At 42.4% G+C, this 15586-nt stretch overlaps 1 protein-coding gene across 1 annotated transcript; it reads left to right on the plus strand.

The window, feature by feature from the left end:
- Window positions 1–3064: 3064 nt before the first annotated feature.
- ABO (ABO, alpha 1-3-N-acetylgalactosaminyltransferase and alpha 1-3-galactosyltransferase) lies at window positions 3065–4150 on the plus strand. Its single transcript, XM_045846650.1, has one exon. The coding sequence runs from the start codon at window positions 3065–3067 to the stop codon at window positions 4148–4150; it is 1086 nt and encodes a 361-aa protein (XP_045702606.1).
- The last annotated feature ends 11436 nt before the right edge of the window (window positions 4151–15586 follow it).

The following is a 15586-nucleotide window of genomic DNA, read 5'->3' on the forward strand; positions in this document are numbered from 1 at the left end:
TGATCTCCAAAATATATAAAGAACTCACACAACTCCACTCCAGGAAGACAAAAAACCCAATTAAAAAATGGGCAAAAGACCTGAACAGACATTTCTCCAAGGAGAACAAACAGAGGGCCCAGAGATATATGAAAAGATATTCAGCATCACTAGCCATCAGAGAGATGCAAATTAAAACCGCAATGAGATACCACCTCTCACCATTGAGAATGTCCATCATAAACAAAGCAACAAACAAATGTTGGAGAGAATGAAGAGAAAAGGGAATGCTAGTGCACTGTTGGTGGGAATGCAGACTGGTACAGCCACTGTGGAAAACAGTATGGAATTTCCTTAGAAAACTAAAAATGGAACTGCCTTTTGACCCAGCAATTCCACTGCTGGGATTAAACCCTAAGAGCCCTGAAACACCAATCCAAAAGAACCTCTACACCCCAATGTTCACAGCAGCACAATTTACAATAGCCAAGTGCTGGAAGCAACCTAAGTGCCCATCAGTAAACAGGTGGATCAAAAAACTATGGTACATTTACACAATAGAATTCTATGCAGCAGAGAGAAAGGAGCTCCTACCCTTTGGGACAGCATGGATGGAACTGGAGAGCATTATGCTAAGTGAAATAAGCCAGGTGGTGAGGGTCAAATACCATATGATCTCATCTTTAACTGGAACATAATCAATAAAAGAGAAAGGCAAACAAAATATAACCAGAGATATTGAAATTAAAAACATTCTAACAATAAAAAAAAGGAGAAAACTGTATATGAACAATGATTAATAAAAAAAAAGACTAAAAAAAAAAACCATTCTAACAATAGCCAGAGGGGAGTGAGGAGGAGACAGTGGGTAGAAGCATTTTCAGGAACTACTACAGAGGTCACATGGACAAAACCAAGGGAGAGGGTGGAAGCAAGGGAGGGAGGTGGGTTTGGCTGGGGTAGGGGGGCAGTGGTGGGGATAAAATGCAGACAACTGTAATTGAAGAACAATAAAGTAATTAAAAAATAAAAAGAAACAGGTGTTTGTACAATGGAAGTGGCTGGTATTAACAGTTTAAAGAGGACCCAGCCACTGGTATTGGAGGGGCTGGAGACAGTGAGGGAAGAGCCTAGGTCCTGACACGCAAGCCAGGTAGTGCCATGGATTCAGAAGAGTCCAGAGGCTCTCAGGCTAGTGGCCTGGCAGAGCTGAGGAGTCAGGGCCTTCTCAGTTGGTCAAAGACTACCCTGAGCTTCTATTCCTGGTCCTTCCTTACACCACTGGTGCCTGTCCTATTCTCTCTACCTTTTCATTCTGTGAGGTTCTTTAACCTGAAAGATTCCCAGGGAAGTGCCATGGCAGGCAGGGCAATGGATTCCTTCCTCCACTGCCCTTGGATGAGCAGATTCCTCAGACAGGCACCAGGGCCACAGACACACAGCTAGACCACAAGCATGTTGAGTGCATGCCCCTTATCCTCTAGTGTCATTTTACCATCAAAGCAGTTCTTCAGTTTTCTAGCAATTATAATATCACATAGTTGTCTTGATATTTTGCCACAACATTAGTATTATTGATCAGGGGTGACAATCAAGATTATGCTAACATCTTTGTACACAGCTAGGCAAATGTCACAATTCAAACCACACAAAGAAGATGACTCCATTAAAAGGCACTCATTACAGCATTCTTCCCTTCCCACTCCCAACATGCTCAGAATGGTCCTGAGAAGACTTTATAAGCCCTGCACAAGACATGTCTCCAGCTACACACTTCTGCATGATAGCAGGAACAAGGTGTCACAGAGTATGAGAGCACCAGCTCACTTCATGGAACAGGTGGCAGATGTTTTTTAACTACCACAGTACCCTTTTTTAACCTGCTGTTTGTCCCATAGTGTGGCAGGAGGGGTCTGTGTCTGAGGCTTCATTTTTCCTCTTTGGAACTGCCTAGGACAGGAGAGGGAGGAGTGGTATGAAACAGCAATGTGATAAGCCCTGAGTCAACAAAGGGCACTGGATCAACCTCTCTTCACTGACTTGAGGCCTCTGTCTGACTGATAGCTGACATGTGAAAACTAAGGGCGAAAACCAAAAGAATCTGACTCAAAAAAGAAACCAATAACAGAAACCTAGAAGAAGGCACATGTGAGACAGAGGGACACAATACAGGATATTCTGGAGTTTGGCTGCTTAGTTGGCTTAAGTACTCACCAGTTAGCTGTGTGGTCATGAGGCAGTTGTATACCCCTCTGAGCTTGTTCCCCATCTAGACCATGAGGATCATGTAGCATCCATCCCCAGGCTTGTCATGAAGAGTCAGCAATGTAATGCACATGAAGTTTAGCAGCCTAACCTTAACCACACTGTAAGGTCTGGTACCTGCAAAGTAAATGCTCAGTGAAACTGTATGTGATTTTTAGAGGAATAAAGGAAAATAATCCTTAATCTCTAGATAGTTTGACTCTTCCATCTTGGTTATCAAATAATGACTCCTGAAGGATGGCCCATGTTAGCCTGTACAGGTATGACCTTGAAGACAGTCTGACCTTGATTTTACTGATTTTCTGGAAAGCTTAACTTTTAGTTCACAGTTAGTAAGCATCAGGGGAAGGCCAGAGCACAAGCCCTCTGACCCTCTGGTCAAGTCTGTTGCCTATAGCTTTGCTCTGCTTTCATCACAATCTCTGTCCTTGATGTGCTCAGTAGCCTCCCTTGAGCCAGTCCCCTGAGTCTGTTTCAGGAGCCTTGACTTCTCTTCTACATGCTGGCCAAGAAGTCCTAGCACCCAGTTGACTAAGCTCTAACACCTTGTTACTTTGACATGACCTCAATTCAGAACTGAATTTATCAAGTTTCTTCCAGCACAGGAGGCTTAATCAGCTCAGTGGCCCTGAACATCCAGCTCCTAGACACCTGCTGAATGGAGGTAGGATCTTAAGAGGAACAGAGGGTGTGGGCACCTCATCGTACATGCAATCTACCTCACTCTATACAGGAGAGGATGCTGTAAGGGAAAGGTCAAGGAGGGGCAGATCCTTGGCACCCTTAGGAGATACAGGCTGGAACAGTCAGAAGTGGAGTCATGGCTAAGCTGGTAAGGACATTGTCACAAAATCCAAAATGTTACTTGCTTCATCGAATGACCTTTATTCTTCTAATAGCTCTCATCATGGCCTTCTTTGGCTATGGTTACATGAACCCAAGAAAACAGAGGGTGGAAATCATCCAGGCTGGGGCCAGCATAACTATTAGAAAACGCCATGACGTGCAAGGTGTAGAATTACCAAAGATGGTGTTAGCCCAGCCAGATGTGCTAACACCCTCTAGGAAAGATGTCCCTGTCATGACCCCTTGGCTGGCTCCCATCATGTGGGAGGGGACTTTCAACATTGACATTCTGAATGAGCAGTTCCACCTCCAGAACACCACCATTGGATTGACTGTGTTTGCCATAAAATCATACCTTGTCTTCCTGAAGCTGTTTCTAGAGACTGCAGAGATGTACTTCATGGTGGGACACAGGGTAAACTACTACATATTCACTGACCGGCCAGATTATGTGCCTCATTTCCACCTCCAAAAAGGAAGGCAAATCATCATCCTCAAGGTCCGGGGCTATGCTCGCTGGCAGGACATCTCCATGCACCGCATGGAGATGATCAGCAATTTCTCCAAGCAGCGATTTCACCAGGAGGTAGATTACCTTGTGTGTGCAGATGTGGATCTGAAGTTCAGCGACCACGTGGGCGTGGAGATCCTGTCACCCTTGTTTGGCACCCTCCATCTTAACTTCTTTTTCCTCAGTCAGGAAAACTTCCCCTATGAACGCAGGCGTCATTCACAAGCCCATATTCCTGAAGGCGAGGGAGACTTTTATTACACAGGAGCCCTATTTGGGGGTTCGGTGATGGAAGTTTACAGACTCACCAAGACCTGCCACCAGGCGATGATGGTTGACCAAGCCAATCATATTGAAGCTGTGTGGCATGATGAGAGTCACCTGAACAAATACCTGCTTCACCACAAACCCTTCAAGGTCCTCTCCCCTGAGTATATGTGGAGTGAGTGGTTATACTACAACATGAAAAACTACATGGGAGATTTGCCCAGCTCTATAAAGAGGATTAGAGTGAATGTCTTGAAAAAGCATAAAAACTGGCCAAACTGATGGGCAAAAAGAATCCAGGAAGAACTCAGAGGGGAACCATGCTTAGTATAACTGAGTCTTCCTCCTGGTATGCTATCCTTCATTAAAACCATTTTTAGCAGAGAGGTATATATAACTTTGCTTCTTTTTTCTTGTCTGGTTGAGTCCTAGTGCCATCCCCTCTCCCAGCCTCCTACCGCCACACAAACACACACACATTCAGGCCGGTCTGATTCCTCGGTTCAGGCACAGATTCCCAGAGTTACCAACCACCCTTAGCTTCTCACTGTGTGCTCCTAACACCCTTCAGGATGGAGAGGTGGGTAGTCTCAGCCTATCCTGACAAACAAAGGATCAGAGATGAATCCTCTTCCTGAACTAGGAAGGAGGCCCCCAGACGCATGCGGTCCTGCCCATGTGACACAGGCACACAAGCACCTACCTGAGCCCTTGGCCAAGCAATTGCACAGAGGTCTTCAGCTTTAAGCCAAGTCATTTTCTCCTTTCAGAAGTTGAAAACAAGCTGTAAGGATTGAAAAGTCCTTTCAGTGTGCAGCCAGGCAGAAGACCAGGATGCCAAATCCAAGTCCTCTTTCTTGACATGTGGCTTTCTCACCCCAGAGCATTGTCATCTGTCTACCAGCACCAAAGCAGATCACCCCCACACTCCTCCTCACCCCTCCCGGCTTGCCTCCATCCTACCTTTATCAATTTATTAACTTGTAGGGATTTACCAGTTCCCTATAAACTGAAATATTTTCTAGATGATAATAAATTCCTAATGATTTCACTGCCCTTCAGCAAGGGCCTGAAATTCTGCGTTTTCTTGCCCTTGTTTTTTTCTCTCATATACAAGAGAGAGAAATCACCCATTACCAATCTTTACTTCTCATTTGTTGTTAGTAAATTTTCATAAATTTAGGGACCCTTTCCAGCTTTTGGACTCCAGTTCTAAGTTGTATGTTTTTCTGTGTCACTACTAAACATTTTTACATAATAGCAATTCAGGAAATTATCCCTGATGCAAATTAAATCTCCTTGGGGGCTAGCTGAGGCCTGTCACCAGCTGTGGGGGCAGAGAGGTCCTGCAGTCTTGTCTTTCCCACAGCCATGTCTTCCAGGTGTCCCAGAACTTATCCAGGGTGGCCTGTCAAACTTCCAACCTCTCTCTGCTACTAGAGGCCTCATGCCCATCCCTGACCCCTCAACTCAGCTGCAAAGGAACACAGCTTCTGTCTCTGTCATTTCTGGTTCCTTATGGTGGATTTTAAACAGGATATTTCCATGGTTATTTCAAGTGTTGCAATCTCCCATTGAAAATCCTCTTTTGCTATTTTTTTTATTGTTGTTCAATTATAGTTGTCCCTCTTTTTTCCCCATTGCTCTCCCATGCCCTGCCTAACCCCCATCCTCCCACCTTCATTTCCCCCACCCCCCACTCCCACAGTAAATCTCTACCACATTGTCCATACCCATGGGTCCTTTATACATGTTCCTTGGCTTGCTCCTTCCCCTTCTTTCCCCCATTATCCCCCTCCTCTCTCCCCCATCACTGTCAGTTTGTTCTTTATTTCCATGTCTCTGATTATATTTTGCCCACTTGCTTGTTTTGTTGATTAGGTCCCACTTATAGGTACGATCATGTGATATTTGTCTTTTATCACCTGGATTATTTCACTTAGCATAATGATCTCCAGTTCTGTTCATGCTGTCTCGAAGGGTAGGAGTTCCTTCTTTCTTTCTGCTGCATAGTATTCCATTGTGTAAATGTACCATAGTTTTTAAAATATGGGCTCTATCTGGAATGATCTGCCTTCACTGTTTCTCACATGGCCATTTTAACTTTTGCTGAAAGATGAGGTGGTAACAGCCATGTTCACAGCAATTTCCAGGGCTACCCCCACCACTAGGATCTCAGAAAGTTAGACAGGATAGTGAGTGACACAGCCATCCCACTCCTGAGACTGCATACTTCTCCCCCAACTCCTTCACAGTTTCTGACAGTTCAAAGACACAAAAATATTTTGCCTCTTTAATTTGCTTGTAAGGTACACATTTACTTTCCTTTTCACACTTTGTTTTCCCTTTTTTTTTTTAAAGCCCTCCCACCACAGAGCTATCACAGTGGCCTCCTAGCCCCTGGGGGTTAGGAAGTGTGAGCTTGCACATCTACTTATAACAGGCTCCAGGAGTGGACATTGCATGGGAGGGCCTGGGAGCCGAGGGTGCACAAGACTTTTCACATGCTGCTTGCCTATCTCCCACTGCCTTTTCACACTATTTTAAAAAATGATTTTATTTATTTATTTTTAGAGAGGGGATGGGAGGGAAAAAGAGAAGGAGAGAAACATCAATGTGTGGTTGCCCCTCACACGCCCCCTACTGGGGACCTGGCCCACAATCCAGGCATGTACTCTGACTGGGAATCGAACTGATGACTCTTTGATTCACAGGCTGGCACCCAATCCACTGAGCCACACAGGCCAGGGATCCTTTTTACACTTTTAAAACAGCTTTTTCTATACAATTCAAACCACATATCTATTTGAAAAATAGTTCAACCTAGAGGCCTAACCCTTGACCATCCACCTAAGAAAGAATTTTCAACTCCTTGCTGGCTATCTCCACCTGGAATGCTAGCTGACACCCTGAACTCATTATATCTAATACTTAATTACCAAGGGAACCAGCATCTTCTGATGTCTCTATTTGTTTTAATTGCATTGACATTTTCCTAGACCCTTAGTAGGAAAGCTGGCAGTCATCTTTTATTTGTCTCAGCCTAAGCAGTTTCCTGGTGTCCAGTCCTTTAAATTCTCTCTCCCTTCCCATTACCACTACTCTAGCTCCATAACTCACCAGCTAGTCATTTGCCTCTTCATGTGTCATCCTGCCTCAGCTTGCTCCTTCACTGCCATCATGTTTCACACACACACACACACACACACAAAGATGAGGTGGTTTGCTCATATGTATAATGGGCTTGTATTCAGATTAAATTAAACAACATATATGTCACCCCAGGTTTCAAAGACCTGGAAGTTAAATACGGATAGTGTCAAGAACCAGACAGCTTTTTGCTGGCTCTGGTCTTGGTCAGAGTTTCTGGGTTTCCATTCTCCAAAATGGCCACTCTAGTGATTAGGGATAAGGAGGCTCTGGAGATAACCTAAGCAGGCTTATCACAAGCCCAGTTAGTTTGCCAGTGGCATTTGCCATTTTCTGCACTCTCCCAAGGAGGCTTACCTTTCTGTGCAAAAACTCAGTTCCACCACTGCTCCTGGGTTCTGGCCCTGGGAGCAGGCCCCTCCCACAGTCTTGGTCCAGGAGGAAGGGTGTGAATAGATGAAGTTCACCCTGAGGGAATGCTGGTGCCAGGGAAAGCCCTCAGGCCTTCAATTCTTGCTGGCAGCTGTGCCACCTAAGACAAGCTACCTGATGCTTTGGAGCCTAATTCCAAAAACTTTAAACTGGGTAATTGTTCCTGCCAGTAGGATAGTTGTACAGCTAAAAGGCAGAGATTTGATTAGGTGATTTGTGAAGCTAAACAGCAAAGACTGGTTTAAGCTAACTGTAAGCAAAAATGGGACAACTAAGTTTTAGCTCCCTTTTCCTACCAATGAGAGCAGTGCTGGCTCCAGTGAGAATGGTCCACAAAAAAAGTATAAATGCCATTAATATCTATTTTTGTTCTCCATTAATATCTATTTTTCTTCCCCAGCCAGTGCAGTAAGGTCAAATACAGTGAGCTGGACTTGAGGTTTGGAGGTCAGAGGCTTGGGGTTTGAGTTCTGACCCTTCTCGGAACTTTTGGGCAATCGGGCATTATATTCCATTTGTTTGCTCATTCTTAACCTTGATTTTTACATCTATCAAATGCTCTCCTATTCTAAATTTTTAAATTAAATTTATTGGGGTGACTTTTAAAATAAGATCATACAGGTTTCAAGTGTACATTTCTATGATACTAGATCTGTATATTGCACTGTGTGCCCACTGCTTAAGTCAAACCATCTCCTGCCACTATATATTAGGTCCTCCTCTACACTATACCCTCCGACCCCCTTCCCTCTGTCAACCACCATATTGCTGTCTGTGTCCATGGGTTTCAGTTTTATATTCCACACAGGGTGAAATCATATGGTTCTTATCCTTTTTTAACTGACTTTTTTTCACTTAACATAATAATCATAATGTTGCAAATGGCAGTATTTTGTCTTTTCTTATAGGCTGAGTACATTCCATTGTGGATACAAGTATGTAAAAACTGACAGCTAACATCATAATCAATGGGCAAAACTAAAAACTATTTCCTTTAAGATCAGGAACAAGACAGGGATGTCAGCTTTCACCACTCTTATTCAATGTAGTACTGGAAGTTCATCCATGGTTATTGGATAAGATGAAATAAAAGGCATCCAAATTGGAGAGGAGGAAGTAAAACTGTCATAATTTGCAGATGACATAATATCATACATAGAAAACCCTATAGGCTCCACTGAAAAACTACTACACCTAATAAATGAATTTAGCAAAGTAGCAGAATACAAAATCAATACTCAGAAATTGATGGCATTTTTATCCACAAATAATGAACTTTCAGAAAAGGAAACTAAGAAAATAATCCCATTTACTATTGCAACAACAACAACAACAAATAAGATACCTAGGAAAAAATTTAACCAAGGAGGTTAAGGATCTGTACTTGGCCCTGGCTGGTGTGGCTCAGTGGATTGAGCACTGGCTGCAAATCAAAGGGTCACTAGTTTCATTCCTAGCCAGGGCACATGCCTGCATTGCAGGCCAGGTCTCTAGTAGGGGGCAACCACACATTGATGTTTCTCTCTCTCTCTCTCTCTCTGTCTCTCTCTCTCTCCCCCCCTCCCTCTAAAAAAACTAAAATAAATAAATAAAATATTTTTTAAAAGATTTTATTTATTTATTTTTAGGGAGGGAAGGGAGGGAGAAAGAGAGAGAGAGAGAGAAACATCAATGTGCGGTTGCTGGGGGTCATGGCCTGCAACCCAGGCATGTGCCCTGACTGGGAATCGAACCTGTGACACTGGTTCGCAGCCCGTGCTCAATCCACTGAGCTACGCCAGCTAGGGCTAAATAAAATCCTTAAAAAAAAAGACCTGTACTTAGAAAACTATAGGACTGAAGAAAGAAATTGAGGAAGACAGAAATAAGTGGAAGCATATACTGTGACCATGGATTGGAAGAATTCACATAATTAAAATATTCCTAGTACCCAAAGCAATCTATAGATTCAATACAATTTTTATTAAAATATGAATGGCATATTTAATGGTTCTAAAACAAATATTCCAAAAATTTTTATGGAACAGAAAACACCCTGAATAGCCTCAACAATCTCAAGTAGTAAGAACAAAGTTGGAGGTATCACAACACCTGATAACAAACTATACTATAAGTCCACTGGAATCAAAACAGCCTGGTACTAGCATAAGAACAGGGATATATAGCTCAATGCAACAAAACAGAGACCTGGAAATAAACCCATGCTTTTTATGGTCAATTAATATTTGACAAAGAAGGCAAGAGCATACAAAGGAGTAGACAGACTCTTCAATTAGGTGTTGGGAAAACTGGACTGGCACATGCAAAACAATGAAACTAGACCACTAACTTACACCACACAAGAATAAACTCAAAATGGAAAAAAAAAACAACTTAAATGTAAGTTGTGAAACCATAAAAATCCTAGAAGAAAACATAAGCAGTAAAATATCAGATATCTTGTGTAGCAATATTTTTGCTGATATATCTCCTAGGGCAAGGGAAAAAAAGGAAAAAATAAACATATGGGACTAGATCAAATTAAAAAGCTTCTGGGAGATCCAAGATGGAGTGGAAGTTACACTAATCTCCTCCCAGGACCAATCTGGACTTACAACAAAATGATGGAGAAATCATTCAGAATAAACAACAATAGTGGGAAAAACGCCTTATAACCATGGACAAACAGAAGAAACAGCTTCAACACAATGTGAGTGGTAGAGAGTGCAGAGGAGATGCAAGAGGGCTGGCTGGGCTCCCACAGGTGGCAGCCTAAGTGTTAGGGGGATATCTAAGTGGCCAGGGGGCATCCCTGAGAAGTGTGAGGTCTAAACCTCAAGCTGAGCTCTCCTGTCTACAGTACCAGACCCAAAAAGTACACAGATAACATCCAGTGGCGAAAAGCGTTTTCCAGGGTTTTTCTTTCTGCCAGAGATGGATGGCTTGAGATGCAGAGAGGCATTTTAAAGGGCCAACACATAAATTTTTCATATGAAGCCATTAACTCTGGGCTCCAGCAAAGGGGTAGCAGAGGGGACTAGAGACACTTGATGAGGGACTGAGGATGGTGGCTGGGAGAGAGCTGAGAGAACAGCTGCCAGGGTCCTGGTGTTGAGCCATCCCCCATCCTGCAGCAGCCATCTTACTCAGGCAGACCACTACCCTCTGAGTAGCAGCAGCCTGAAGGGAAGCAATAGCCCCATCCCCCGGAGGGATTCTGCCCTGCCCTATGTGGCTTAAGCCTCACTCTGAGTGCACATTTGTTACAGGGTGCAGCCAAGAGGGGGGACTCCAAATGGGCATTTGAAATGGGGTCCGGAACTTAAGGTGTCCAGGAGATTTTAAGATGTCTCCATCCCCCCAACCAGGGTGTGGGTTGGGGGAAGGGACAAATGGAGCAGGGCCATTGAGAGCTGTTTTGCATAGCAACAGCCTTGCAGCTACCCTCTGGCGTGGTCACTTAACAGATCTATAGCCTTTGGCTGGTCGCTTAGATATGTTAAATAGCTGTGATCATTTCTGAGCCAGGGGAATGGAAGTAACTTCCCCACCAAGACGTGACTGGGGGCAGATCCCCCAAGCTACAGCGCCTGCGTGGGAGCTCGGAGAAGATTGGCTCCATGACATAGGGCCACGCCTGCCCAGACTCAAGATGGCAGCCCAGTAAAGCTGGAAGGATACGAGTTCTGGCAAGTGAAGCCGAGGGTGGGAGGAGTCGGAAATGAGGCTGCAGAGGAAGATTGGCCGCGGGGATTTAAAACCTAGACTTGGCGGCCATTAGGAGAGAGAACCATGTGGCTGTGGAGGTGCAGAGAGGATCATGGCCATTGTGGAGAGAGACACACAGCTTTAGCAGAATAGGGAGGACCTCAGCCATTGGGAGAGAACCATGCCGCTTTAGGAAGGAGAGCCATGCACAGCCCTGAGAAGAGAACCATGCGGCTTTGGCAGAGTGGGGACTCTCCCCTTCCCGCAGCCCTGAGAGGGAGAACCACGAGGCCTGGACAGAGTAGGGACCCCCACAGCTTTAGAAGGGGAACCACCACCTGGTTTTAGCAGAGATCCTGGCGACTCAGCCGAGGGTGCCGGGTACCCAGGGAGGTCTCCCAGTTGAGATGGAGTATTAACTGGGAAGAACCAGAGGACCACCTGAGCCATGGACTTCGTTTTCTTTTCCTGAGATATGGTACTCTGGACTGGGCAAAGGGGGAAGGAAGGAAGGACTGTGACTGTGTTTGTGGGTGTTTTGGGGGGACTTTGGGATTTTTGATAAAGACATTAGGTCACTACTTTAAGTTTGTATAGCATTAAATAAACATTTCCTTTCCTTTTCACGAATCTCTGGCATTGAGAGACGTCTTTCCTCTGGCGGCAGACATAACGGACCCGGGCCCTTCTTTCAATAATAGTATATTGTCTCAGGCCCCCCCTTGTTGTGTTCTGTAACACATTGACTACTAGATTAACAACTGAAGGAGACAGTCACAGATAGTAGATTCCTGGAAGTCTCAAACAGGCTACCTAAGGTCAGACAGGGTCATCATCTGACATCACCAGAGGAGGATCCAGAAAAAAAATACAGTGGTAAATACAAGAGGTTACCGAGACAAAATCCACTGTGGTCTTCTCCATGATTTGTAATATTTTCTTTCCTGCACAGCTTTAACATTTATTTCTTGTCCTTCAAGCTTGTGCATATTAAGTCACTAGATTTTATATTATAGTTTATTTCAATTCTCATATTTTGCTTTTCCCTTCTGTTACCCCATTTTACCTTCTTCTTTCCTGTTATTATTTTCATTTTAAAGTTTGTTCTCTCTCATGCTACAACTTGTTTCCATTTTGCACTCTTACTATTTCTCTCCAACCAGCCTCTCACAATCTAACATTGGTCATCTCACATTCTTTTTCCCTGCTCTTAAAATACCCACATTCTCTCTTCACCTTTACTAATCTTTGCTAGTTGGTCGTGGGTAGGCTAGTTGTTGTTACATTGTTTTTTTCAATTTTATATGTAGAGCTTCACTAATTCTGTATTTCAAATATCAAATTTTACTGGTACCCTCTCCTAATCTTTTGTCTCAAATTTTAATTTTGCTGTCTTAGTTTTTTTTTTTTTCATTTTTTTCTTTCTTCTATTTCTCTTTCATCCTGTCCTCTTATTTTTCTATATTCTCCTTTCCCCCCTTACATCCCAAATTTTATTTTTTCCCTGTCTTAGTCTGTTTTTTGTCCCTCACTCTTAGTGTTGCCTCTCCCTCTTCCATTTCAAAATCACTTCCCATTCCTCAAAATATCTCTTAGACTTATCTTTGTTTCTTTTCCCCCTCTTATTCCCATACTACCTATATTAATTTTAGCTCCTTTGTTGTTGAGAGTACTGTGGTGGATCTTTCTCTCCAATTTGGCTCCTATATATTAGTTATTTACTATTTTTCCTTCCATTTCCTTTCTCTATTTTGTTATTTTAATTTCTGTTTAAACCTAATACTATACACTTCCCTTCTCATACTCTATTCCACATTCTTCATTCCTTTTTTTATTCATGAGGTAAATTTTACCTTCTCTCTTTCTATTGTTCCAACTCCCAACTCTTATTATTGTTCCTCCCTCTATCCTCTCAAAACCATTTTTCTTTCAGTAGGTCTTCTCACATCTGCTCTCCTTTCTTATAATAGTCTTAATCTCCTTATACCCTTATTGATACTAGTTCATTTGCCATTGATAGTGGAATTGTGGGTGGGGGGAGTTATATTTGCAGATGTGGGTTTGTTTCCTGGGCTCTGTGGTTTTGTTCTGGCAGCACCTGCACAACAGCACACAAGATGTGGTAGTCAGAGTGACCCTAAGTCAACCACCTGGAGGGAAGGACCCACCAAAGAAAGACAACAATAATCAAAATCCAATTGAATCACGAGAACCAGCATAAAAGGCAATAAAGGGCATCCCAAGAGGATCAAGTTCAGGAGATCAAGGAGAGTGCACCACTGAATCTCACAGGCCTCCTACCATAAAAGTTGACACCACACAGAAAGTAAAAACAGATTAGTTTAAGAAGCAGAAGCAAACAAGAAGAGTCCCACAAATAATGGGAAGACAAAGAAACAACCCCTAATCAAAGAGAAAGGAAGAATCCTCAGAAAGAATGCTAAATGAAGTAGAGACAAGTCAACTATCAGATATTGAGTTCAAACCAATGGTTATAAGGAAGCTCTATGAGCTCAGTGAGAATTACCAAAAACTACAGGGAAATTATGAGTAACTTACTGCAAACTATATCAGCATAAAAAGGGACATAGAAACAATCAATAAGGGCAAAAAGGAAATGCAGAATACAATTTCTGAATTAAAGAACACAGTAGGACTCAAAAGCAGACTCAATGAAGCAGAATATTGAATCAGTGAGCTGGAGCAAAAGGGAGAAAAAAATTCCCAAAAAGAACAAGAAAAGGAAAAAAGACTCAAAAACAACAAAGAGGGTTAAGAGAACTATAGGACAACATGAAACATAATAATATCCATATAGTAGGGATACCAGAAGGAGAAGAAGAGCAAGGAATAGAAAACCTGTTTGAAAAAGTAATGATGGAAAACTCCCCCAATTTGATGAGAGAAAAAGCCACACAAGTCCAGGAAACAGAGAGGGTTCCAATCAAAAGGAACTCAAACAGGCCCACTGCAAGGTACATCATAATGAAAAAGGGCAAAATTTGAAGAGAAAAAGAAAATCTTAAAGTCAGCAAGAGAGAAACAGTAACATACAAGGGAGCCCTGATAAGGCTAGCAGCTGTCTTTTCAACAAAAACATTAAAAACTAGAAGGGAATGGCAAAAAATATTCCAAGCAGTGAAAGCAAAGGCCAGCAATTGAGACTACTCTATCCAGCAAGGCTCTCAATTAAAATAGAAGGTAACTCAACATAATTAAGGCCATATATTAGAGACCTACAGCCAACATCATACTCAATGGACAAAAACTTGGAGCTTTCCCATTAAAATCAGGAACAAGACAAGGATGCTTGCTTTCACCACTCCTATTCAGCATAGTACTAGAAGTCCTGGCCACAGCAATCAGATAAGAAAAGCAAATAAAACACGTCCAAATTGGAAAGGAAGAAACAAAACTGTCACTGTTTGCAGATGACATGATAATGTACATAGAAAATCCTATAGACTCCACCAAAAAAACTACTTGACTTAATAAGTGAATTTGGCAAAAGAGCAGGATACAAAGTCAATTCTGAGAAACCAAAGGCATTTTTGTATACCAACAATGAAATATCAGAAACAGAAATCAGGAAAAAAATCCCATTTGATATACCAACAAGAAAAATAAAGTACCTAGGAATAAATCTAACCAAGGAGGTAAACGACCTGAACTCAGAAAACTATACAACTCTGAAGACAGAAATTAAGGAAGACGCAAACAAATGGAAGCATGTACCATGCTCATGAATTGGAAGAATTAACATCATCAAAATGGCCATACTACCCAAAGTGATTTATAGATCCAATGCCATCCCTATTAAAGTACCAATGACATATTTCACAGGTACAGAACAAACATTCAGAAATTTATATGAACCACAAATAGCTGCTGCAATTTTGAGAAAGAAGAAACAAAGCAGGAGGGATCACAATACCTGATATCAAACTGTATTACAAGGCCACTGTAATCAAAACAGCCTGGTACTGGCATAAATACAGACACATAGACCAATGGAACAGAATAGAGAGCCCAGAAATAAACCCAAGTCTCTACAGTCAATTAATATTTGACAGAGGGGGAAGAAGCATTAAATTGGAGTAAAAATAGCCTCTTCAACAAATGGTGTTGGGAGATCTGGACAGCTACATGCAAAAAATGAAACTTAACCACCAACTTAAAATCATACACAAAAATAAGCTCAAGATGGATAAAAGACTCAAATATACAAGTCATGATACCATAAAAAGTCCTAGAAGAGAACACAGGCAGGATAATCTCAGACATTCCATGCAGCAATATTTTCACTGATGTGTCCCCTAGAGCAAGGGACATAAAGGAAAGAATAAACAAATGGGACTTCATCAAAATAAAAAGCTTCTGCACAGCTAAAGAAAACTTTAGCAAAATGAAAAGGGAACCAACTGTATGGGAAAATATATTTGCCAATGA

This window comes from Phyllostomus hastatus, unplaced genomic scaffold (assembly GCF_019186645.2).
Source record: "Phyllostomus hastatus isolate PE091 unplaced genomic scaffold, TTU_PhHast_1.1 phas_contig_5, whole genome shotgun sequence".
Lineage (NCBI taxonomy): Eukaryota > Metazoa > Chordata > Mammalia > Chiroptera > Phyllostomidae > Phyllostomus > Phyllostomus hastatus.

Excerpts from the sequence above, each read along its gene's own strand:
- ABO (XM_045846650.1), top strand. The coding sequence starts at position 3,065 with ATGGCTAAGCTGGTAAGGACATTGTCACAAAATCCAAAATGTTACTTG.